The 26,869-nt window shown below is 51.1% G+C and overlaps 1 protein-coding gene across 2 annotated transcripts in view; it reads left to right on the top strand.

Annotated features, from left to right (window-relative positions):
• The window catches only part of LMO1 (LIM domain only 1), a 41,551-nt gene continuing 22,751 nt past the window's right edge, over nt 8,070–26,869 (top strand). The window contains exon 1 of one of the 2 annotated variants that reach the window (XM_018059500.1): nt 8,070–8,250. In XM_018059500.1, the coding sequence (XP_017914989.1) occupies nt 8,229–8,250 (22 nt within the window). In that variant the 5' untranslated portion in view covers nt 8,070–8,228. Of the gene's footprint in view, nt 8,251–12,607; nt 13,235–26,869 lie in introns of those variants that run through there. The other variant, XM_018059499.1, reaches the window with a different exon arrangement.

Genomic DNA, 26,869 nt, shown 5'->3' with positions numbered 1-26,869 from the left:
CTTTGCTTTGTATTTTATTAGCAATATTTGCTGAATGTTATGAAATGATTTTTGGCATCTATTACTATGGTCGTATTTTGATCCTTTCATTAGTTGATGTACTGGACTTATAAATTTCTTAACACAGACTCATGTTTTTGATGATAAACTCTCCTATGTATGGTGTAAATCTGTGATACTTTTCCCATATCTAGTAGCTAATATCCTTGTTTTAGATCTTGCACTCATTGAAACTGGTCTGTAATTTTTTCTTTCTCTTTTAATTCAATCTTTATAAGTTTGGGGAATTAAGAAGATGCTAGCAAATAAAACAAACCAGTAATATTGCCAAATTATTCTCTTGTCTGGAAATAATTTAGGTAACATTAAAAATCATCTGTTTTTAAAGGTTATATAAAACTCATTTTTGCTATAATCTGTGGCTTGTAATATTTTTATTTTATTCTTAATTATGGTAAAATACACATGACATAAAATTCACCCTCTCATCCATTTTTAAGTGTACGTGTCATTAAGGGTAAGTACATTTACATTGTTATGCAGCCAATCCCCAGAACTCTTTTTATTTTGCAAAACTGAAACTCTATCTCCAGAACTCATTTTATCTTGCAAAACTGAAACTCTATACCCATTAAACAAAAACTCCCTGTTTTCCCCATCCCTCTGCCTCTGACAGCCACAATTCTACTTTCTGTCTCTATGAATTTGACTGTTCTAGGTGTCTCTTTGGAGAAGGAAATGGCAACCCACTCCAGTATTCTTGCCTTGAGAATCCCGTGGACAGAGGAGCCTGGTGGGCTGCTGTACATAAGATTGCACAGAGTCAGACACGACTGAAGTGACTTGGCGTGTATGCATTGGAGAAGGAAATGGCAACCCACTCCAGTATTCTTGCCTGGAGAATCCCAGGGACAAAGGAGCCTCTATGGGGTCACACAGAGTTGGACACAACTGAAGCTACTTAGCAGCAGCAGCAGCAGCAGGTACCTCTTAGGAGTGAAGTCATGCAGTATTGATCTTCCTGTAATGGTCTTTTTTTCACTTAGCATAATGTCCTCAAGTTTCATCCAAGTTGTAGCATGTGTCAGAATTTCCTTCCTTTTTAAGGCCAAATAATATTCCATCATATATGTATATTTTTACGTATATATACTGCATTTAGCATACCTATTCATCCACTGATGAACACGTGAGTTGCTTCCCCCTTTGGGCTATTGTGAATAATAATTCTACAAACAGGGATTTACAAATACCTCTTTAAGACCTTGCTTTCAATTCTTTGGGGTATATTCCCAGGAGAGGAATTGCTGGATTATATAGTATCTTGTGGGCTTCCCAGGTGCCTCAGTGGGTAGAGTCTGCCTGCAGTGCAGCAGATGCAAGCAGACACGAGTTTGTTCCCCAGCCTGAGAAGATGCCCTGGAGGAAGACAAGGCAGTCCACTGCAATATTCTTGCCTGGTGCCAGAAACATCAGTTCACTTCCTGGGTTGGGAAAATTCCCCTGGAGAAAAGATAGACTACCCACTTCAGTATTCTTGGGCTTCCCTGGTGGCTCAGACAGTAAAGAATCTGCCTGCATTGTCTGGATTCAATCCCTGGGTTGGGAAGATCCCCTGGAGGAGGGCAAGGCAACCCACTCCAGTATTCTTGCCTGGAGACTCCCCATGTACAGAGGAGCCAGGTGGGGTACAATCCATAGAATTGCAAAGAGCTGGACATGACTGAAGCAACTGAGCATGCATGCACATGGTATCTTGTAAGGTTTTAATAACAGAGTTTTCATTAAAAAAACAACAACTTCTGTTTATTGGCCTATTCAAGATTTCAACTTCTGTGCTCAATTTTGATAATTTTCCACTTTGCCTGGAAAGCATATATTTCCTCTAGGTTTTCACATTTGTTTTCATAGGCTTATGTACATTATTGTTACAATTCTTTAACCTTTTCTGTACCTGTGATATGCCTCTTTTCTTATACCTAATATGCTATGTTTTTTCTTTCTTGTTTTTCTTAACTAAGGTTGCCTGGAAAAGTTGATCAATTTTGTTGGTTTTTTCAAAGAACCAGGATTGGGTTTTCTTTTAATTATTTTTGTGTTATTTATTTTCTGTTGCGTTAGTTTCTGATTTTTATAACTGTTAATTTCATTTATTTTCTTTGGGCTTAGTTTGTTTTCTTTCTAATTTCTTAAACTAAATACTTAGTTAAAATTTTTTTAGTCTTTGTTTCATTGTTAAGAGCACTTATGATCCAACTTTTTTTTTTAATTCTCTTATATCTATAGTAAGTATATAAAACAAACAAACAAAAAAATTATATGGCTATATTTTTTCCTCTGAATACAGCTGTGTCTTATAAATTCTGTATGGTATGCTATTCTCTTTTTCATTACTAGGTGGTTTGTAATTTCAGTTTTGACTTTATTTTTGGTCCAGTAGTAATTTAAAAGAGTGTTTCTTAATTGCCAAGCAGTATATACTTTTGGCCTTGAGATTAGTCTTATTTATAATAATATTGCTGTTCCTACTCCTTCTCTGATTGCATTTACTTGGTATATCTTTGCTCATTGCTTTATTTTCAGTCTTCTTTGTCACCTTGTTTTGAGAATATTTCTTGTAAACAGCATGTGGCTATATTTTATGCTTTAAATTACTCAGACAATCTGTTTTTTGATAGGGAAATTCAGCCTCTTCACATGTAGTGTAATATACCGATATACTTAGCTTTACTTTTTCCATCTTATTCCATATACTTGTTGTTTCTTCCCCCCTCACACACACACACGCACACACACACACACACACCTTTGTTGTTGTTGCTTTTGCTGGCTTGGTTGAAATTCTGCTTTACTTCTAGATTTCTGGTTTTAGGAATTGAGTGGCTGGTTTACTGAAACAAGATGAAGAAAGATTTGGGAAGAAAATCATGGGCTCAATTTGGATTTTAAATTTTAAGATACATCCAATTGGAAACATCAAGTGGGATGAAACATTCTACAGGAGATGTCAAGAGGGTATGTGGAAATACCGGAGTAGAACTCAGAGGGAGAATCCTGAGTAAGGGCTACACACATCAACAACCCTAGATGGCACCTCAAGGTGGGGAAGGTGTTCAGAGATGCCTGGGACCTGGTCCTGAGGGATGCCACAGCTAACAGCTGATGAAAGAAGAAAAGCTGGCAATACATGAAGACTAGAAGGAATGTCCCAGAGAAGGCGATGGCACCCACTCCGGTACTCTTGCCTGGAAAATCCCATGGACAGAGGAGCCTGCTGGGCTGCAGTCCATGGGGCCGCGAAGAGTCGGACACACCTGAGCGACTTCACTTTTGCTTTTCACTTTCATGCATTGGAGAAGGGAATGGCAACCCACTCCAGCATTCTTGCCTGGAGAATCCCAGGGACGGGGGAGCCTGGTGGGCTGCCGTCTACGGGGTTGCACAGAGTTGGACACGACTGAAGCGACTTAGCAGCAGCAGCAGCAGCAGCAGAAGGAATGTCCACCGGGTAGAAGGAAAACTCAGAGAACATGTCTGTCTGAGGAAGAAATATGTTCAAGACAGAAGGGATTATATGCATTAAATTCTGAGGGGTATGGTGAGGCCTAAACATAGTCTTTTAGTGACATAAAAGTCACTGGTGACCTTGGCAAGCCTTGCGGAGGCTGAAGCCAGATAGTTGTGGAGGAGGAGAGGGTGGGTGGTGAGGAAGTGTGACAACAGAGGGAATAGATGGTAAAAGGTCCCAGGGCAGATGTGAGGTCCAAGGGACTCCTTTGTTTACTTGTTTCAGGGGAGACACCAGAGTTTGTCTGCCTGCTGTGGTGAAAGGTCCAGCAGAACCAGGAGGTCAAAGGGAAGGGGAAGAACCAATGGGATCCTTTGACCAGTGGTAGCTGGTGGACCAGAGCACATGCTGAGAGACAGGGCCCAGCAGGAAGAAGGTCATGTTCTCCAGGAGGGAAGGTATGCATGACCAGGTGCCTGTTGCAGATGTGGAAAATGATGGTAGAAGCACAGACCTGGGGCAGGAGGACCTGGGCCTGTCTGTCTGACACATCTCATCTCTTAAAGTAGGAAGTGACATCACCCACTGACACTGCAGTGGAGCAGGAGAATGGATCAGACAGCTGGGGAGACAAGAAGAGAAAGAGGACATGAAGAGAAAGAGAGTGTGGGAGAACACGTGTGGCTTCAGGAGACCTTCCGGGCAGCAAGGGGCAGTGGGAGCAAAGCCTTGGGTTGGCCTGATGTTGATGACATTAATGACGCCTTTGCGTCTCTGGCTGAGCTCCACTGCCCCCCAGGCAAGGCTGGCTGTGGGTGCTATTCTGGCCCATTCTCACTCCCACAGCCTCTCCCTTCATGCCGGTCACATAGCTAAAATAGGTTGGAACGTGGAGGCCGTACATATGTCAGGTACCAGATCTCACACATTTATAACAATCCGCTCCAAATTCTGATTCCTCTCTTCTGGGTCCTCCTCTCCAAAAAGGTGTAAGACCTTCTAGGAATGCTTACACATGTAATCCAGGTGCCCTCTGGACACCATCAGACTTTGAGTTCTGGATAAAGCCATTTTCTCTCTAACATTCCCAGGGTTGGGAGGTAGGGCTGATAGGCTAGGGATACAGATGCCTCCCATATAATTAGGGTTGCTCCCTGATACTCTCACCATCTTGTCATCCACTGCATGCACATGCTTCCACCCATGCCAGTGAGCTGCTGACATGGGTACTTTTGTCCCTCTCTGCGATTACCTATCATTTCTAGTGACCAGCTGTTTTAGAGGAGGCTTTGATAGTAGAGCTGTAGGACTCTTAGTGACCTGCTTCCTCATCTGCATCATTGCCCTCTTCTCACTAGAGTGCTGGGCAGAAGTGGGCCAGGCCCAGCTTTGCACCATACCTGGAACTATTGCCCTTCCAAACTCCAGGCCTTGCTACTCAATCTAGACCTCCTTGGGGATCTCCTCATTGACAAGGATCCTCATTGTCTCTCCTCCAGCGTGGTCCCCTTTGGGGACCTTGATCCTTATAGTACATCCATCCATGTCCAAATCTCAGGGATGGACTAAGTTCAGTGTCCTTCACTAGTGCCTGAGGCCCATATACATTCAGAGATGGGGCTGGGCATCTGTTTCAGTATCCCTGACAACCCATCATGGTGAAGCTCTAATTTTCTCTTCCACTATGAAAACCATGAGGCTGGTCTTCAAAGAGCTCACACAGGCCCTCGGTGTAAGTGAGGGTGGGGCAGTGAAGCTGGGCTGGACTCAAGTGTCAGATCTGGCCAAGCAGATAACCCAATTGCAAGGCCATGTTCATCCATATAGTGCTTTTCTGAAAATTAGCAAAAAGTACTCTCTTTTGGCAGGTGCAGCCTATGTCAGGCACATGGCTTGGAGAGCAGAGAGAGGGCAGAATTTCAGCCCCCTCTTGTCCTCTTGGCCAGAAGCCCTAGTGCCAGGAACAGCCAGCACCAGTCTAGACAGTGACCATGCCTGGCAACACAGAGAACAAAAGAGCATGGAGATCAAAATATTGGATTCATAGGAAGCATGCAACTGGGTTCTGGTCCCTTTCCATCTGAGGTCCTGGGGGGGCGAAAAGATGGTGCCTAAGGTTCTCTCCTTCTGAGCCTCCATTTTTATATCTGAATTCCTCCCCTGCCTCTACGGCTTCCATTTTCTCCAGTGACCCAGCGTAGACTCTTCATATGGTATCTGTCCTTTTGCTCTAGGGGAGAGCTGAAACTGTGCCCTCAGGGACTGACCTTATTCTCCAGGTTTCAGTGAAGTAATGCACGCACCACTCAGAAGTCCAAACTTCACACAGAGACACTCAGAGGAACACAGGGGAGATGTTTCCTTAGAGGACTTTGAGAGGTGGGCAAGGGCTTCCTAAGCAGAGGGATGCCATGAGAAGAATCACTAGAGCAAGAACCTGCAGGGTGTGTTCAATTATAGCAAAGCAATCCAGAGGGGCAGGAGTGTGAGGCTGTTGTTGGAGGTCAATAGATAGCAATTAAATTGAAGTGAAGGGCAGTGGTGGTTACAAAGGCTTCCCCAGATCTGGTGAAGGGCCTAAAATGATCTGATAAGCAGTTAGGGCTTGGTCTTGTGGACAAAGGGGAACCACGGAAACTTTTTGAGCAGGAGAGTAGTAGGGTTAGGTCTTGGCACCAGGAAGATGACTCTAGCAGCTTATGCTGGGATGGTGAGGAGGATTTGCCAAACTCGGTCACTGCATGGCTATGTCTGGTGTTTGTGGAAGATGAAAGCAGCAGATTTGGGAGGTCATTCTGAAGAGCACCCCTGAACAGCCCCCTTTTCTTCACTGAATTGAGTATAATTAATTCACTCATTTCACAAACTTTGCCCCATATGAACTATGTGGGTCAATGTGCAAGGATGGAGGAGGGCAGGAGGAATCAGGATGAGCCCTCCCTTCCCCTCCCTTAGCCCCCTCTCCACCCCTCAATCAGAATGTGTTTTGATAAGTGGGGGCTTGGGAGACAGCATAAGGGTGACCGACTGTGCCTCCTCCACCAATTAAATTTTTTAAAAAGCTGCTATGGAAGGAGCGAATATTAGTTTCCTGATTTATAAAGCCAAATGGATTAAGCTCATTCATTGCCCGAGGAAACAAAAAGGAAATCTTCAATACCTCTGTGCACATTGAGAACAGGAACAATACTGGTCTTTAGAAAGCAGAAACCTAATTTGGGGGAATCAATTACCCTCTGTGTCCCTGCCTCTGTGGGCTCTCTCACTGGCTTTCTCTCAATAGAGATTTCCTGGGAGGTAAAATGTGGAGAAGTTGGTCAACCATAGGCACACCCTCCGTTTAGCCTTACAAACAGGAGGCAAAGAACTAGGGTTTGTGGAGTGGGAGCTGGGGGTGCACCTAGATATCAGACACTTGTGGAAATGGGAGGAGGCAAGCTGTGGCTGGGGAGGGCTTTGGGATAAAACCTGGAGAATGGGGGGTGGGGTGGATATAGGGATGTGCAGTGAGAGGGCAAGAGAAGGGGATGATGGGAACCTGGAGTTTATAAGTGGGGGGAAGGGGAACATCCTCCAGCCCGTGATGGGGTGAGGAGGATACTCTCTCAGCCTGGCTCCACAGACCCCAACCGCCTCCTGATTGGTCTCTTCTGTGGTCTTCACTTGCCCTTGTGGGTCTGAGCCTGCAGTGTGCAATGGCCAGAAAATTAGACAAAATGAAAGGGGATGGGGCGCCGGCCACAGTAGCCACGGAGTCACATTCACAGCCACACACAGAAGCGCGTGCACAGGCTCACACATTCCTGTGCTGGGTCTCAGGCACTGGCCCACGGTGCCCAGCCCCAGAGCTGCACTCACTCCGATGCACTCAGTCACACACGAGGAGTCCCACACTCACAAGGACAGAATAACAGACTCAAAACGGCACCCACATACACCCACCCGAAATCGCCCACATTCCGCCTCCCCCAAGTCCAAGCTGAAGCTCCCACGGTGTCTCACCACCCCACACAGCCCTCCCTCTGGCATGTGGTCACACACACACACACACACACACACTCACACACACACAGAGTCCCTCACACGCACACACTCTGGCTGTGCTTTTGTGTTTTGTCAGAATTAATGAGAAAAGTTCCCGTGCCCTGCGGGTAATTAGTGTCCTTGGAGTTAAATAAGCTAATGGCGGGCACCTCTGGCCCAAGCAATTATGTTTGTGTATTGAATAATTGATTCAAAGAGGGGGGAAGGGCCGCTAATCAGATCTGAACATAATGAATTGATTTAATTAACAGGGGAATGTGAGGGGCCCTGGGAAACGCAGGCTTCTTCACTCGGCTGAGCGAGCGCGGCCGGCGCGGAGAGAAGAGCGCTCGGCGGCGGCGGCTCCGGCGGCTCCGGCCCGGCCCGGGCAGCGGCTGCCGGCTCGGCTCGGCTCGGCCAACGAGGCTGGGCGGACTCGCCCCAGCCCCAGCCCCGCCCCAGCCCCGCCCCGTCCCGCCCCGCCCCCGGGTCTGGCCGGCCCGCCCGCCCGCCGGAGCTCCTAGCCGGTGGGGCTCAGCTCCGGGCGCCGGTCGATCCGCCCCAGTCCGCGGCCGCGCTCGCCGGGCGCGGAGCCCGCGCGGGGCCGGCGGGAGCAAAGCAGACGGGCGACGGTGGAGTCCGAGCCGCCCGCACCTCCGCGTCCTCGGCCCAGGCCGGGCTGGAGCCGCCGGGGACCATGGTGTTGGACCAAGAGGACGGTAGGTGCCCGGGGACCCGCGGGGCGCAGGGCGAGGGCGGCTGCAGCTTCCCCCGCGCCCGGCCCCGGCCGCCTTTGGCCCGCTCCCCGGAAGCCCCGCGGTGGAGGTGCGCGCGGGTGCTTGTCGGAGTGCCGGGCTCAGCCCGAGGCTCCTCAGCCGGATTAGGAAGTCACACGGGCCAGCCAAGCCCGGCAGCCCTGCACGCTCGGGCAGGGAACTTTCTCACTGGCTCTTGCCACCTCGCGGGCAAAGGAGCACCTCTCCAATCCGCGCAGTGGGCTTCCCCGCAGTGCCCACTGACCTCAGTCTCTCTGCCTCCCCGCTGGGTATCTGCATGTTCCCAGTTCTGCACCGTTGGGGAAAGTCTCCCCCAGGAGGATGCCCAGAAAACCCTGGGGTGGGGGTGCCGTCCAACCAGCACCGTCCTGGGGTCCCTCAGGTCTGGAACTTCATAGCTGCGGGATGGGTGACATGGCTTCACACCTGACCGGGCTGGGGAGGACTCTCACCGATCAGTTACCCCAGCCCAGAGTGTTGGGAGGTGCACTGCCGGTTAGGGCATGTGGATGGGCTGTATATCCAAGATAGCAGAGGCGGATTCACCTTGAAGGAATGAGTTTTTAAGCTTCAGAGCCCTTCCGTTGTAATTTTGTTTAGTAAATCTATTATTTTTCTTAAAGACCCTTTACTTACCCACCCCAACCCTAGTTGCATAAGGAAGCTTGACTCTCAGAAAATCTAACCACCCCTGGGGTCCAGCTCACACCCTTCCCATTGTAACTGCCAGTCTCTTAGAACTCATAGCCCTGCTGGTCCTTGGAGCATCCCCAGTTACTAGGGCTGTTCTCTGGAGCCCTGGAGATGAAGCCCTAAGGCAGGAGGCTGGGAAATTGGGGGTTGGGAGGCAGCTGCCTGTGTGCAGGGAGGGGTCTGGGTGCCTGGCCTTTCACTCTGGCCCCGCTAGTCCCTTGTCCCACCCTGCCACCTCCCAATAGGGTGATTAACTGTCCTGGTTTGCCCAGGACCATCCCTGTTTTATCACTGACAGTCCCAGGTCCTGGAAGCCCCTCAGTCCAGAGAACTGGGGCAAACTAGGACATCTGGTCGACAGCCTATATCCACAACCTTCTCTGGGCTGTTGTGCAGGGGTGGGTTGGCCTTCATTGAAGGGACGGGGAGACTTGTTTTCTGGAGTGTAGATTCTGCATGCTGCTGCTAAGTCACTTCAGTTGTGTCCAGCTCTGTGCGACCCCATAGACGGCAGCCCACGAGGCTCTGCCGTCCCTGGGATTCTCCAGGCAAGAACGCTGGAGTGGGTTGCCATTTCCTCCTCCAATGCATGAAACTGAAAAGTGAAAGTGAAGTCGCTCAGTCGTGTCCGACTCTTAGTGACCCCATGGTCTGCAGCCTACCAGGCTCCTCCATCCATAGGATTCTCCAGGCAAGAGTACTGGAGTGGGGTGCGATTACCTTCTCCATAGGCCCTCACAAAATGTAACAAGTTATAACGGCAGCTTCCTGGAAGGCCTGTCCTGGGCTTCCAGAAACTGAAAGAGGAAAAGTTTGCCAACTGTCTACTTTGCCACTCTAATTGGTTGCAAATCCCTATGCATGGGCTGCTTTGTGGGAGTAGGAGGCTGGGCAGGGTGGGGCGCCTGAACTTGGCCAGCAGGCATCCTGATGGTACACAAAGTCTGTAGATTCACTCTGTCCCCTCAACTGTGGCGGCCACTGGGAACGGGCCTTTGTCACTCCAGATACCCCATTTGAGTGTCACCTGTGAGGCCAGCTTGGAACTCCATCTTGGAGCTGGAAGCAGGCCCTCAGGCCAAGGCACATGTGACAAGCCCCACTGAGGAGTTCTGGAATATCTGGTCTGCTGGGCCTCCGGGGCATCAGGTCTTTAGCCCCCTCCCCCACAACCCCAGTGCAGGAATCCTTCATCGGGACTTTACTGCCAGATGCAATGACAAACTGCGAGGACCCGCCCAAAACTTTGTAAAGCAGCCAGGCTCACCCCCTTTCTGCTCACCGTAACCTAGGGGGCTGAGCAACTAGCCTCCCTCTGCTGTCCCCAGAGGCATTTCAAGGGCATTTTGGAGCACTCTTGGCAGTATCACAGTGAGAGTACATGCTCATCACCTGTGGAATGTGTCAGGTGCATACACCCCCCCCCCCGCCCCCCAGCCCCGGGGGACACGAGAATTCCACCCTCGGTGTTGTGGGCGTGCCCCTGGACCTGAAGGCAGTTTGGGTGGGAGTGAGCATGGGCACAAGAGTTACCTCCCTGCCCAACAATTACCCATAAGCTGCGAGGGAGGCTGCTGGAGGAGCCAGGCTCCTGCCTGGGTTTGTCAGCCCAGCAGGCCCCTTCCTGGGTGGGAGCTCAAGCCACCCAAAGCGTCCAAGAGTTGCTGGGTAGCTCTGTCCACCAGAAGGCCTTCTCCAGATGAGTGTGGCAGCTCAGTGCTCATCACTGGGGCTGCAGAGGGTACTGCCTGTGGGCAAAGGTAGCTAGCCCTTCACACACAGCACCAACTCCCTGCTCACACCCCAGCCTCTTCTACAGCATTGTTCTGTAACCCAGGCCTGCCCCAGTCCCTGGGTTGGGCTGCAAGGCCCGTGACTCCCGAAAGAGATGCTGCTAACTGTGTGGCTGCTAATTGGGCACCTTGGGAGCTGAGGAGAGCTGATGTTGGGACAGAGTCCCAAGCACACACCTGAGAGTGAGAAGGTGGCCCCAGCTAATCTGTTTGGGTTTGTGGGTCAGGGCCAGACCCTGAGAGTGAGGAGCAGTCCTGGAGGCCAGGAGTAAGGCCACAGCCCTTGTAGAGTGAACACCTCCAGGTAGCAAAGAGGTGTCTTACAGAAAGAAGCTCCCCCTTGCCAGCCTGCTAGGTCCAGTGCTTGCTGCGCTGTCAGGCCCCCAGCTCAGGCTGGGGTGAGGGGCTGGCACTAAATGTGCCGGCGGCGGCAGTGCCAAAGCCTCCCTCAGACCCTCAGGGTACAGTTGAGCTGCAGTGGCAGGGGAGAGATCAAGCTTGCAGTCCTGAGGGATGGTGAGTCTGAGCAAAATGATATATTTAACATCAAATATACTCAAGGACTATTAGGATTAAGTATTCAAGATGAAGGGGAAAGCGAAACTCTCTGAGCTGCGGATGAAGCATCTCATTAGAAGCAGCCTCTCTTCTGTTTTCTCAAAGCTTGACTTTCCTGCCTAGGGTAGAGGAGGATGGGCTGCAGCACCATCCCCTCTCCCCTTCCCCCTCCCATCAGGCACCCCACATTGGGGCCCTCTAGGGCTTAAGGGGCATGACCTGGCCTTCAAATCTCCTTTGTACCCACTGCCTCCCCCTCACCATTGTCCGGGGTGCCACAGTTTACAAAGCATATTCATATGCATTGTCTCATCTGATCCCCACAGCAAATTTGGAGATAGCAAAGCCATCTTCTGCTTCACAGACAGGGAAACTGAGGCCCCAGGGAGAGAAAATGACTTGCAAAAGTCCTCTATTGGTAATAGGCAGAGACGAGATGAAGTTGTGATGGCCCTTTGCCCCTCCAAGGACTCCAGCTTCCTTCTCCTTGCCTGGATCTAATGCTTGGAAGTGACTGCGGGGGATAAGCCTCTGGCACATGTGTCTGGAGAAGAGCTGTTAAGATTTCCACCCCATCCTGGAACTCTGTGCTGTCAAAAGAGAAAAAAAAAGCCCTTGATATTGAAGAGTGGCCTTCCTGGGGAGAAGGCAGCCTGGGCACCAGCCCCAGGGTGTTCAGAGAGAAGCAGGGTTCAGAAGGAGAGGAGATGAACACTATCTCTTCCTGCCTCCGGCATTACTAAGCAAGAATCATCAATTCTGTAATAGTAGGAATCTGTTTTCACTGCTGTATCCCCATGTGCCTTAGAATAGAGCTTGGTGCATAATATGTGCTCAATAAATAGTTGTGGAATGAAAATAATAACCTTCAAGGCCATGCTGTGCTTGCTTAGATAGAAGCTGAGACAGGATCTCATTCTCTGTGAAATCAAGATGCTCTTCTGAGGGGCTGCTGGAGTAAGGGTGGTGATGGAAGACTCAACAGTGAGAAAATCTGTGCCCTGCAGAGGGTTAACTTTGCCAAACAATCCAGGAAGCAACCAGGAACCCCAGAGAGAGGAGGTAGGAAGGGAGGGTACGGGGTCAGAGATAGAGTGCCCCGTGGGAGGGGTCCAAAATCAAGGCTGAGGGGACTGACAGACAGGAGTAGTCCACCAGATAGTGATTGGGAATGAGGACCCTGGGGCCTGAGCAGAGCCACGCGCCGAGTTGAGGCCTAGAGGCCTCCAGGTGGCGCTGCGGAGCCGGGCAGCCGCGCGTCTCCACTCCCCATTAACTCGCGAGGGAGGGGGGCCTCGGGAAATGTGTGCATTTATTCAGTAGCAGGAGTGCAAACCTCATACATTGAGGGAGAAAGGCAGCGGGAGACGGCCGCCGAGATTCCCCCATCTCTTTGAATATAATTTTAGATTGAGATTCAGATTAAATCCGAGGGGAAAACACTTTATGAGGCTGAAAGCTGTGTCGTTGCCAGAGCCAGGGTTATGAGCTATCAAATGCAATTACATTAAGACAGATTATACTGGGCAAATTGAGCCATTTAGAAGGTGAGAATCAAAGAAACGGCTCTGATCCTCTCTTCCCACTTCTCGCTCCCTCTCCCTCTCCCTCTCCAAATTGCAGTTCGTAGTTCCTTGCAATTCTGAGGCACAAAAGTAGGTGAGACTGCTTTTGTATCTGCGAAGTGCTTCACTTCTGAATGTAATTCTAGCTGAGTGCAATCTAGGTTAAGAGCCGGACAAGCGGGTAATTAGAGTCCGCTCGCTGCCCGAGGACCGGCCGCCCCGCCGAAGCGCGCCCGGAATCGGCGCCCTTCTCCCGGCCGAGTCGAGCTGCGGCTGGACACGGAGCGCCCGAGATGATGGTGCTGGACAAGGAGGACGGTAGGTGGCGGGCGGGGGTCCCAACGCCCCGCGCCCCTGCGCCCCCGCCGCGGCGCGCGGGAACACACACGCCGGGACACGGGCGCGCACACGCCGGGCTGTGCTGGGCTGGAGGTCCCCAGGGGGCTTGGGACTGGGGTGGGGAGGCAAGGGACCTCTGGGCTGCGCGCCCCCGGGGCCGGGCCAGGCCGAACCGGACCACGGGCGGGCGAGCTGTGCTCCAGCCGTGTGATGCTCTGCGGGGCCGCGTGGAGGCTCTGGCTGCCCTCGGATCTCGGCGCGGAGGCGGTTCGCGTAGAGCGTTTCGTCTTTGCGGCTGCTCCTCTCACCGCAGCCATCACCCTCGCGCCGCACGCGTAACCCGAGAGTCGCAGAGCGCCGAGCAAATCAGTGGCTTCGGGAAATCGGACTCCAGAGCTTGCGGCCGGCTGGCGCGCAGAAAGAAGGTGGCCACCGGGGTGCCCGGCAGGCCAGGGGGAAAGCCGGCCGGACCTTCGGGGACACAGCTGCCCGAAAGCTCGTTGAGATAAAGGGACGCCTCCTGTGCTGCCCACTGTCTCCCTGCGGGCTCTTGAGCTCGGAGGCAGGAGTTTGGCCCAGAGGAAGAAAGTGTCCCGCTCCTGGCCAGTAGCACGCGTGCCGGAGCCACCAGGACCTACCCTGATCAAGAGCTTCACTGCGCCTGAGAGGTCAGAACAGCGGGGGTCTCACACACCCAAAGCCTTCCTGACTGCGACTGTCCCGCAGTAATTGTCCTGGTATGTGCAGGAGAGGTCGGAGAACCCAGCCCCCTTGAGGGTAAAACCAGTGGGTGTCCTGTGACCCAGGGGCAGCCCTCGGGGTCTGGAGAGTGGCCCTGCCCTGGAGGTGAGGGTTACCTGGTGGGTTAGTGTTGTCGGGAGACATGAATGTAATTGTTAGCACCCAGGCCCCAGCTGCGTTGTACTGCTGGTGAGGACCTGAGAAGAGGGGTTTCCTGTGAGTCAGCCAGAGTCCTCTTTGAGTGACATCAGCTGACCTCTCCCAGTGAGTATGGAGGTCTGTGCCCTCTGCCCTCCAGGTCGGTGGTGTTCCTGACCTGGTCACTTGGTGGAAATCTGAAGTTAAGTGACTTAAGGTCACACAGGATGTTCGCTTTGCTGCCACTGTGTGTCGATGCCCCTAGCCTCCCTTCCACCCACTGAGACCTCAGGCAGGAAGAGCCATTTAAAATATCTGGCCCAGGGGTGGCATGTTGGGGAGCTCTGTGGCTGGTCAGCCCATTTCTGGGCATGTGTGTAGAAAGAGAGGGAGGAGGGCTAAATGCTCAGGCCAAAAGAATGGATTTGCCAGGGTTTGACTAGGGTGAGACACCCACTTCCTGTGTGGTGTTCTCTCTTTGTGGGCCCCTCCCCTGGAGCCCCAGGTGGGCCATTAGAGGGCTGGGCTGGTGCAGGTGTGTACAAATTGGAAAGGAGAAGAGGTCTGGGGTGAGGCCAGACAAGGAAGAAGGAGTCCTTGCTTTAGCTCCTTTCTCATCGACTCCCCGTGTTATCTTGGACCAGTCGTGCCCATCTCAAGACCTCACTTTTCCTCTTGGTAAAGTGAGGAGCCAGGGCAGCCAGGTCCTTCCTTGGTGTTTGGAGGTGCTCCCACCATGGGGAGCATGTGAAAATTGGGGTATGTCTTCAGCCCAGATTGTTTGGCACTGACTCCCTAGGCCCAAGCCAGAAATCCAGAAGACCCAGGCCCTGTACACAGGTGGCCTCAAGCAGGAAGACTGGCTTCCAGCTGACAAGATAACACTGCCACCAGCACCAGCTCTTGTACCCTGTGCAGGCACCCCAGAATGCCTCGACTCTGTGTACTAAAGGTTTCTAGATGAGCCCTAAATGGAAATGGTTCTTTGGAGGTCATATCAGCCAGTCTCCTGCCTACCCACCCTGGTATATGTGTTTCCCTTAGTGTTCCCCAGACCTGTAGAGAAGAGCTGGCTCTGCCCTAAGGTCCCCAGCCTGCCCAGTCTTAACGATGTGGTGCCCAGTAGTGCTGAGATCACTGAGCTCTGGGGCCCCTCACAGCGCAAGGAAGAAGACTGGCTTAAGTCCTGAGGAGTCATTTGATTCGTGTCCTGAGCATGTCTTTCAAAAGCAGCCTTTTTGCTCATAAATCCACCCTCCATTCCCTGTTGGAGTCTAGCATCTCCTGGTTCCAAGAAACCTTGAAGGTGGTACCTTCAGGTAGATGGAGGGAGAAAGGCTCTAGACCATTCACATCCTCACCCCCCCCCCACCCCAAACCTGCTGCCTAATTCCTTCCTCACACTTAATGCTCTCCCAGCAGGTGGCCGTCTGGGCTGGGTGGCAGCAGTGGTCCCCAGGGCCCCGAGGAGTGTGTTCCTCCCGGCTGTGGACTGCACCCTTTGTCTGGCTGCAGCGGGGAACTCAGGCTCCTATTAACCACCCCCAACGCCTTTTCTCCACCTGACAGCATCTTGTGGGAAGAGGCCCAGGCTCCTCTGGTTGAAGTCAGGTCTGCCAGCTGCCGAGGACCAAAGCTCTTGCTCTGCTGGGCTGCAGGGCTTTCATGTTGCACTTCTGAAAGATAATAAAATATCAATCGCTTTGCCGTAGCAACGGGTTTAAGAGACTTTCTGAAGTATTGAATCGTCAGAAAAAAAAATTTTTTTTTTTTTTTTTGCTTTTAAGCACAGTGCATTATTAATAAAGTAATCCATTAGGTCGAGCAGTGAAGGGCCACCACAGAGAGGAAAGATCTGTTTTGCAAACGGTTAAACTTCGGATTTCAAGATTAATTGCTTTCATTTGGATGCTTGCTCTTGGCCTAGCCAGCTCCACTTTACTGGAACTCAGGGTCCTGCCTTTCTACGTGCCGTGGGGCCTGCCTGTCAGCAAAGGGAGCCCAGCTCCAACTTTCCTGGAGAAATCACCCTTCTCCCTCTGGCACCTGTGCTTGGACTGGCACCAGGCAGTGGGCTTTCAGGGGAGGTTTGTGGTCCAAGAGGAGCTATAGCCCTGAACCCTGAAGTCAGATTTGCTCTCAGCCTGTTGGAGAAATGGCCCTAGAGCGGGAGCAGGCAGCAGAGGGTCCAGGCAGCCCCAGAAACAGGGAGAGCCTCAGGTTGTGAAGGAATGGGCAGGAGAGCATGCTGAAGTCACCCCCAAGGTGTGGCCCCACGTGTGTGCTGCAGAAAGGCAGGTCTGGGTGTAAGCTGCCTCTGCATAGGCCCGGCAGGAGGGCCGGGACGACTGCAGGAAACACAGGCAGCCAGTGGAACTCAACGCCAGACTTAATTCCTAGGGCATTTTTAATAAGTTAAAAAGACCTAAGGAGATTGGAGCTGGGCTGAGGAGGACCAGACAGTGCATCTTCAATTGTTAATGACCTCTATGAGCACGGCCTCCGCAGCAGACTAGGTTGATCCATGGGGGCAAGCTCTCAGCTACACTTGGCTACTGATCGGCAGGACCTCCTAGAATATCCCGTCATGCTCTGGACTACAGAGGGTCCTAGGGGCCTCTCCCAGCAGAGTGTGGCCAGGACCTCCCTGGTCCTGGAGGTAAGGCAGGGAGGGAGTGAGCCCTGATGCTGTTCCGTAGTGCAAACCCCAACCCATCGGCAGGAGGGTGGAGCCCACTGGACACTGCTCTCTGTTGAGGGCTGGTAAAGGCCTTGTGAGGCTGGCACGGTGGGGAGCAGGCCTGGCACCCGCCATGTGCCTGGAAGAGAAGGGTCTCCAACTGCACCCACCAGTCTGGCCTGGGCTTCAGCCATTTCCTCATGCAGGGGAATGAAGCATCACAAAATCTGAGCATGTACAGCTATGTCCCCTTCCTGCCCAAACTCAGCGAGGCAGGGAGCCTATAAGGATGCCTTTCCCCAACCCCCTCCCAGAGCCCAGGGTAAAAAGCAGGTGCTTCTGTCTGTTCTCTGCTCTTCCATTCATCTGCCCATGCGGAGAACTCAGGATGGGAGGGACAGGGTGGGGGGACAGGGAAACAACATAAATTGGTCTGTCGTCCGGAATCCATGTCTCGCTAATGTACCCAGATTAACTCAACTGTAAATTGTCTCCTTGGATGGCAGTGTCTTGCTAAAAGTTTCCCATATGATTCATGATTTGGATTGCTTTTAACGGCTATTGGCTAAGCAAGCCGGTGACTATACAAGGTGATGCAATTGGCATTAGCGAGGGAGGCACGGGAGCGTGTAATGCAGTCAATACTGCATTAACTACTGATGCCCAATTACAGGGAGTGGGAGAGAGCCTTTCAGGAGCATTAGGACTGGGGGAAGCTGAGATCACTGGCCGCTGCTCGCCTAAAAGCTTCACCCTTTGCGTGCCGGGGCTCGGCCCTGGCCTGGCCACTCACTTGGCCTCTGTGGCCGTAGGAACTGCCTCTCTCTCTCTTTCATGTCCCACAACGATGCTTTTAGCACATGGAAATGTGCATTTTCCTAGAGCTGGGGCCTGCTTCTCATCCCTTCTGAGAATTGATTTCCACCTAGCTCCAAGTCCCAGAATCAGATGGGGTGGCTGCCCCACCTGCTTCCATTTAAGGAACCACTCAGCCCCATCTGAGAGTAGGACCGAGAGGAGGTCTATTTTGGTCTCTCCCCCTTGGAACAGATGGATGGTTGCCAGTGAGCATTGGCGGCCGACCCTCTATGATCGGAAGAGACATGAGGTTTAGCGCTTAGCACAGCTGGACTGCTGGCACAGGCAAGGCTGCTGAAGCTGGAGAGTGGTCCTGGCTGGGCCTTCTCTGAACAGAAGACAGAGCTGGTTGGCTGATGAAAGTGACCCAAGCCAGCATGGGGTCCTTAGCCAATGTGGGCCTCCTCTAGAGCTATATCCCACAAAGGGCAGAGCTGTCCCCGTGTAGCCAGGAGGCCAAAACCGTTGTTCAGGTCCAATTCCAGGGGCCAGAGGACCTCCCAGGAACCCCTGATCAGGCACATTATGAAGTTTGGAAGCAGCTAGGGATGAAGGTAGAAAAAAGGACCTGATACCCAGTGTGGCAGGTACTATGGGACTGACTGCCACATCTACTATTGTGCTGAGCTACGTAGGCCCAATATGTCCACTGTAGTTCTGTGTTCTGTGCCAACCCAGTGTTGAGGTGGTTTTGCCTCTAGACTTTCTCATCTCTGTGGTGAGAACAACCACATCTAACTGGCAGGATTGTTATCAGAATTAACTCAGATAATGTACATGTACACACATAATAAACCAGGAAGCTTCATGCATTGTGCAGTAACAGTGCCATCTGCAAAACCACAGGCTGATCTGAAATAGTCCTGTGCCCAGATCCGTGCTTTGTTTGCTGCCCAGCACTGGGCCCTCATCCTCCCTTTTCTCTAGTTTATCCATCATGGCCATCCCTCACCACTGTCCGGGAGGCAGGGCGAACTCACTACTCACCACTGTTCAGGTCCTTACAGTCAGGTAGCACCATGGGAAGAAGCCTCCAAAATCACTCTTTGTAAGCCCTTCCATTTATAGTGGCAGAGTTGAGACTCAAAGTTGCCCAGAATTATGTAGGGAGTTAGAGCCCAGAGCTTTAGCATCTTTCTGTGTTCCATCCTGGCTTCCATGCCTCTGCCTGTACCCAAAGTGTGACAAGGCTGGATGGTAGAAATCTCTGATAAGGAGGAATATGAACCTAACCAAGACCATGTGTCTGGGCATCCTACTCATGGCCCCACTGACAGCCAGGGCATGTGTTCTCAGATGTAGGTAGGTCCTCCTGGTAGGTGCTGATGGGCGCTAACCTGACCTGGGCCTTCATGGGCTGGAGCAGCCCCAGAGGTACATGTGGCCTGTAGCCCATGCTGCCTGCCTGCCCTGCCTGGAGCTGAAGGACACCAAGGCACATACGACCTCCTCCCAGCCTTGGCTGAACTTTCCATGGTGTTGCTGGCCTGAGTTTTCCTGGTAGGTCTGTACTCTAGATAGGGCTACACCGGTGGAGTCACCTTGTGCTGACTTGCAAAAGCTGATTTTGCACATCCCTTCCAACTCTGAGTTCAGTGACATCACATTGGTAACTTGATACAAGCCATAGTGGAAATATTAACACCACAGAAATTGGCAAACACTGGAAACCAAGGTTTCTTTTTTTCCTAGAGAATCAGTTGTGAGATATTTATCAAGATACCACTGGACTGCATTCATCTGGGACTCTGGACCTAACTCTTTCACCACCATTCTCCCATCCCATCTACCACCTTTCTTTTGGTACCAGAGGACACAGCCTTTGCCACCCTGACATTCTAGCAGATACCTGCTGCCACACTAGGCTGGGCAGGACTGATATGTCCACTCTGGTTTTATCTCCCATGCCATTCTGGCATTTCCCTCTGTACCCTTGCTCATGCTGTCCCCCTTGCCTGGTGCATCCTCTCTACCCTTTGGTTGGCCTTGAGGGAGCCTGCAGGCAGCCTAGGCTTCTTACAGACCATTCCAGGTCCTGCTCAGAGTCACATCCACCCAACTAGCTACAAGCTCATCTCTCATTGGTTGGAGGACATTTATTTTGTGTTCTGGCTAAGGCAGGAAGGAGCCTATTGTGGCTGACATAACAGAGGTGGGGGGCAGGAGGGAGGGGGGCTGGCCCAGGTGCAGGGACAGATGCCTCAGAGTGCAGGCCTACCGGGTCCCCAACTCTACCTGCTACCCCTTCCTAAGTGGGCTTTCTTGAGTGGCCTACTGCTTCAGGTGCAGCCTGCTAGCATAAGTCAGGAGACCCGGCTGTCTGCTGTGTGACTTCAGGCAACTTCCTGGGCCTCGGTTTTCACATGTCTACAGTGGGGGCAGCACTTAACTGGCACCTCATGTCCATGTACATACTTGATAATCCTGGAAGCCTAGTGTCCATGTGAAGTGAGAGTGCTCTCTGCACAGATGCAGGATGATCTCTTTGGCTTTGGCCTCTTGGTCTTTACACAGCAGCTCTTGTTTCACTGAGCCCTTGATTAAAAGCAAGCATTGTACTGTGCATGTGTATCAGTTAGTTATTGCTGCATAACCAACCACTCCAAAACTCAGAGGCTCAAAACAAGCATCTATTTAGCTTTTGAATCTGTGTGTCAGTAATGAAGGTTAGGCTTGGCTAAGGGGTTTTTTGGGCCTTGGCTGGACTCGCTCATGCCTGGGGGATGGCTGATCAGCTGGATGCTGGGGATAACAAGACTACGTCTGTCATCATCCAGCAGACTTTTCTAGATGGTTCCCAGGCTGGAGGCAGGTCCAGAATGAATGTGCAAAAGGCTTCTTGAGGCCTCGGCTTGGCTCTGGGATATTGTCACTTTGTATTCTGTTGGCCAAAATAAATCACAAGGCCAGCCCCAATTCAAGAGAGGAGGGAACAGTTCTATCCTTGAAGGAAGGAGGTGAAAAGTCACATTGCAAAGAGTGTGAATATGGGGAGGGGTAGAGACTTAGAGCCACATACAGGTTGCACAACTCACAAGACCAGAGCTGGCTGTGAGCCCAGGTCATCCGCACCCCTCTTTGCTCTGCTGGCTCCCAGCTCCCCGTTGCAGCTGGCAGACTTGAGGATGGGAGAGAAGGACACTTGTGACCCTGAGTAGGATCAGGAATGGTCTGTAATGGGGCCGCAGGGGGAGCTCATGGGAGAGGGATGGAGCCAGCAAGAGGATGACTTGGGGTTGGGGGTGTGAGAGGCTTCCTGTGGGGGCCATTGTTGGGAGCCGACATCAGAGCCTGGCCTGGCCGGTTCCTCCATGGGGAAGCCTGGCGGGGACCACAGTGAGGTCAGGCCCCACTGCCTTCTCTGGCTTTTCGTCTGTCCTGCAAAGTCACCCATCAGTTGCAAGGGGCGTGAAGTTCCATGGTTCCCAGAGCGGACTGAAACCTGGGCATCCATGCAGATGCAGCCAGGCGGGAATCAATTCATTGGTTAGCCCCTCGCCTCAAAACAGGGCAGTAAGTGGGCTGGTGAGAGGCCCGTGTACATTCATAAACCAGCTGATTGAAAAGCAATATTTCAGATAAATACAAGCCAGCGATCTATCAGTGGTTGTAATAAAACCCAGGCTTCAGGCTGTGATTTTATTTTGAAATAATAAGAATTGCTTGATTCTTTTTACTTGAGTTACCATGGTAATTCCAGCGTGGAGCAGTGTTATATTGATTTAGAAAGTGGACAGTAATATTTCTTTTGTGTTATTCTGTTTCTAGGCCTTGATTTCTAATTTCCACTTGGAGATTACTTTTATAAATTTCTTAAGTCCTTCCACTTTTTTTCCTCTCACAGTATAATTTTCCTCTCATACGCCGCTATGTTCTGAGCTTATTGGTTTGCTCTTATTTTAAATTAAACTTGCTGGTTTCAAATATTGAAATGACATCTTTGTCTGTGTCTGTACTTTGGTTTAGCAAAATATTACAGTCTGACGCTTTCTGCTTAATAATTTAAGGGAGGCATTCTGTCGGCCCTCACTGGGTGCTGATAACTTATGACTCAACCAACGCAGACCTTAAACTCCTGACATTTTAATATTGTGTGGCGGGAGCGGCCGCCCCTCTGCTTGGAATCTCAGTGGAGAAAAATCCATGTGGTACCCCAGACGGGAGTTTTAATAATTCACCTTTGCTGGTTGGCACAATGACTTGATAGAGAGGGGGAGGGAGGCTGGTTCTTTTTGGATAAGTGGGAGCAGCCCTGGTCTGGGCTCCGATGGCCCCCATGGGCACCCACTCCATCCAGACGTTCCTGTCCCCTGAATCTTTAAAAACTCCAATTCCTGATCCCTTGGTGATAGACTGTACAGCCTGGATTGTGGGGGGCTGCCTATGGATTGTTGGGGTCTGCCTCAGGAATGCTTGAACTCTCCGTTTCTTAATTTTCCAAGTGAAACTAGCTTGGGCTTAGTGAGACAGACTGAGTTCAAATCCCACTTTGGTCACTAGGTAATTCTAGATAGTAAACTGAATAGTAATTCTAACTGCTGAAATGGATATCATGACCATCTTCACACAGCTCTTGATGGTCTTAAAGGTGATTGATGTGGTCTCTCTCACATTCCTAGGGTTTTGGGAGGAGCAGGGGAGAAAGTGGATGTGGGCGTGCTTTGAAAAGTTTACTCTGCTCCAGATGTGCCTGGGTTCAGAGCTCTGGAAGGAGTGTTCTTTGGAGAGGACCCGGGCAATGACTCCACAGGGAAGTGGGTCAGCCCCACCCACTTTCCTGGTCTGCCCAGCGGAGAACAGGGAATCTGCTGCAGCAGGCTAGAGGGTGTTCTCTGTCCTCCAACTTCTCCATACTACACAGCAAGAATGGGGCTCCAGGAGGCTCACAACAACAGGGGTTGTAGGGCAGAGATCTGTACACAGGCCCCCTGTCTCTGGCCTGAGGAAAGGTCCTTCCTGTCCTGTGTGTATCCACCAGTGTGGTGGTGTATTAGTTATCTCTTGCTGTGTAACAAATTATTTCACAATTTAGCAGCTTAAAAAAGAACCCACTTTTTAATCTCACAGTGTCTGTAGGTCAGGAGTCCAGGTACTCAGCTGGGTCTTCTGTTCAGAGTCTGTCATAATAATCAAGGCACTGGCTGGGACTGTGGTCTCATCTAAAGATTCATCTGGGAGAATGAACTTTCAAGCTCACTCATGTGGTGGTTGCTGCTGCTGCTGCTAAGTCACTTCAGTCGTGTCCGACTCTGTGCGACCCCAGAGACAGCAGCCCACCAGGCTCCCCTGTCCCTGGGATTCTCCAGGCAAGACGCTGGAGTGGGTTGCCATTTCCTTCTCCAATGCACGAAAGTGAAAAGTGAAAGTGAAGTCGCTCAGTCGTGTCCAACTCTTAGCGACCCTATGGTCTGCAGCCTTCCAGGCTCCTCCATCCATGGGATTTTCCAGGCAAGAGTCCTGGAGTGGGTTGCCACTGCCTTCTCCTCATGTGGCTGTTGGTGGGATTCAATTCCTTGTGGGCTGCTGGACTGAGGGCCTCCATTCCCCACTGAAGGATGGCCAAAGGCTGCCTTCAGTTCCATGCCTCGTGGGTTTCTCCACTTAGAGCAGCTTGCTTCCTTGAAGCCACCAAGGGAGAATGTCTGCTAGCAACAGGAAGTCACAGTCTTTTATACAATGTGACACATCTAGTCACAGATGTGACATTCCATCACTTTTGCTGTGTTTTCTTCCTTGGGAGCAAGTCTCTAGGTCTAGCTCATACTCAAGGAGGTGGGTGGGGGCGGGGTGGCACAGGGTGCAGAGGACCATTGCACGCCCGTGCGCTTAGTTGCTTCCGTCTGCCCAACGCTTTGTGACCCCAGGGACACCAAGCTCCTCTGTCTGTGGGATTCTCCAGTCAAAAATACTGGAGTGGGTTGCCATGCCCTCCTCCAGAGGATCTTCCCAACCCAGAATCAAACCTACATCTCCTGAGACTTCTGCACTGGCAGGTGGATTCTTTACCCACTGAGTTACCTGGGAAGCCAGAGGATCACTGGGACAATCTTAAGAAGCTTCCTATTGCTTGTGAGAGGTCAGCCTCCGGAATAGCATCTCAGGCCCCAGGTGTCTAACAGCTTAGCTGCCCCCAGAGAGAGTGACTCACCTCTATCCCTAGGAGGCCCAGTGCCTCTACTCCCTGCATCACCTCATACCAGGGAAGGACACGGATGTCCCAGCACCTTTCATTTCATCTTCACAGCACCTCCAGGAGGCTGGAGCTCAGCATTAGGCCCATTTTGCAGAGGAGAGGGTTATGCCCAGAGAGGGCAGGCTTACAAAGCACTTGTCTGTTACTCCAGGGCCTCTCTTTTCTCGGAAGAGATGAGGGTCATTCCTTCCTGTGGCAGCCTCCCCACAGCAGTGGGACTGAGGGCCTCGGCCCTTTGCCTGCGTCTGCGTCTTTGAGGTTGCCTGGGCAGAGGCCACCTCAGCAGTTTCTAACCTGTGAACAGGGCTGAAGGAGACTCTCCTGTGGGCTGGGGCAAGGATGGAGACCAAAACTCATGCCTCCTCCACCTGGCTCTGCCACCAATTCACAGTATGTCCCTGGGCAGGCCTCTTCCCCTCTCTGGGGTTATGTTTTCCCATTTATGTTTCCAGGGTTGCTGGCTGCTTGATGCCCAGCTATACCATGCATGGAGACGTGACCACTGGTGGAAAGCAGTTGGGGTGAGGCCAAGACCAGGAGAGAGACACCACCCCATTGATGTTGCTGTGTCCTTCTTTCGTCTCCCGGGGTCAAGAAGTAGAGATCCCAGGTGAAAGCATCTGTGGCCTCCAACCCTCCACACTTGGTCAGGTGGACGATCCCATCCCTGGCTCTTCCCAGACAGAGCTCAACTAGGAGACAGAGGGGACTCTTGGAATAGGCCTAAAGCCTGGAGGCCAGTGAGCCTGTCCCAGCTTCAGACCTGAGAGGACCCTGGTCAATTATGTCCTTTTATCAGTGGTTGGGGGGTGGGGGTATGAATGCACCAAGAAGCATCCATTAGTAATTCTTTGCTGACCCTGAGATACTCAGCTGATGCTTTCTGAGTAGAAAAGTCCGGGGCCCAGCAGAGGCTGCCTACAACCTGGGATGGGACATCAGGGCTGAACCTCATCTCTTTGCCTGTTGACCAGAGGCAGTCTCTTGTAGGTGGCCATTCTCATGCCAGCCAGAGGCTGCTCCCCAGCTTCCAGGCATCCTGGCCGGGCTTAGGGCTCCCAAGGAGCAGAGGACAGTGGATGGGGCTAACTTGGGCGCAGGTCCCGATTAGTACTCAGCCCAAGTACAGAGTATGATGTTTTGACCTGCCTTTTTGCCCCTTAGGATGTTTTCACACTACTCTTTGATCCTCAGAATGCTTTATCAGATCAGTGCTAAAATATGCCTTTTACACAAGAATAACATCTCATTAGTATTATTGAAAATGTAAAGAAAAAAATAATCCAGGAAAAAATCTAAATTGGTTGAAATGATTAACACAAAGCAAAACTGGCAACAGTTAAGGCTGCACCTGGCAAAATATGTTATTGACTAAAAATTGACAGAAGAACCAAATCTTCCTGATAGAATTTAGACCTGCCAAAGTTGGCTCAGGAAATATTTTCTGGTATAAATAATTACTACAAAAAAAAAAAATATCCTCGGCAACAATGAAAGTTCTAGTTTGAAAGATTTCATTTGAGCACCAAACTGATCATAAGCCACATAGTAACTTAAAAATCTAAGAATAATTTACCCCAATGAGAATAATTCCAATATAATAAAATGGAGGAGAAAGAAATTGTTTAACGCTAATGAATAGAAAATTGATCAAGGCATCAAACTGATTTAATGAAGCTCATTAAGAACTACTTTCTTAACGAAATATCATCAAGAGACAATGCTTATTAACATATGGCTGTTAGGGGCTAGCCCCTAGTAGTAGATGTTTAGTAAATATTTGTTGCATGACCTGTGAATGAATGAGTTAACAGGTAAAGGAAGGCAGGAGAGGAATAGACAGAATGAAGACTTCCTCTATCCCAGAGAGAGGGCAGATTTTCATTTTATTAAGATCATTTGGGCTATTCTGGAATGTTTTCCAAAACCACCAAGCAATTCTCCAGTTCTCAGTGGTCACCTACTGGATGTCCTACAAATTTAACTCAATTCTGACACCTGTCTTCCCAGAGGTGACGTCAGAACCCACAGGTCCAGGGCTCACTCCCACAAGACTGCCTTCACCTCAGAAGCCAGTCTCGAGCCCAGGTGTCGCCTGTACTTCAGATCAACATGGTAATTATCAGGGTTCCCCACACCCCCTCCTCCGGTGAGATCATCTCCTGGAATGGCTCACAAAGCTCAGGAAAGCATTTCCTGTCATTTACCAGTTTGCCCTAAGGATATGATAAAGGATACAGATGAGCAGGTGGATGAAGCAGCATGTAAGGTGAGGTCTGTAGGGTCCGGAGCACAGCAGCTTCCATCCTGTGCAGCTGGCATGTACCACCCTCCTAATATGTGAACATGCTCACCAGCCCAGAGCTCATCGAATCTTGCTCAGGACTCTGTATAGAGCTTCATCACTAGCCACCTCCCAGCCTTTCCTGGAGGTCAGTGGGTGAGGCAGAAAGTTCTGACCATCTAATCATAAGGTCTTTCTGGTGACCAGCCCCAGCCTGAGGCTATCTAGGGCCCCCACCCTAAGTCACCTCATTAGTATAAACTCAGAGGGACTCAGTAGGGACTCCTTATGAATAACAAAAGATACTCCCATTACCCAGGAAATTCCAAGGTGTAGGGGAGTTCAGTGCCAGGAACCTGAGACAAAGACAAAGATATATTACTGTTATATCTACTCAATCCGTTCAGTTCAGTCACTCAGTCGTATCTGACTCTGTGACCCCATGGACTGCAGCACATCAGGCTTCCCTGTCCATCACCAACTCCCAGAGCCTGCTCAAACTCATGTCCATTGAGTTGGTGATGCCATCCAACCATCTCATCCTCTGTTGTCCCCTTCTGCTGCCTTCAGTCTTTCCCAGCAACAGGATCTTTTCCAATAAGTGTTCTTCACATCAGGTAGCCCGAAGTATTGGAGCTTCAGCTTCAGCATCAGTCCTTCCAATGAATATTCAGGACTGATTTCCTTTAGCATTGACTGGTTTGATCTCCATGCAGTCCA

Source organism: Capra hircus, chromosome 15 (genome assembly GCF_001704415.2).
Source record: "Capra hircus breed San Clemente chromosome 15, ASM170441v1, whole genome shotgun sequence".
Classification (NCBI taxonomy): Eukaryota; Metazoa; Chordata; class Mammalia; order Artiodactyla; family Bovidae; genus Capra; species Capra hircus.
The sequence above is the reverse complement of the archived record's forward strand: the minus strand, read 5'-3'. Positions and strand labels throughout refer to the sequence as shown.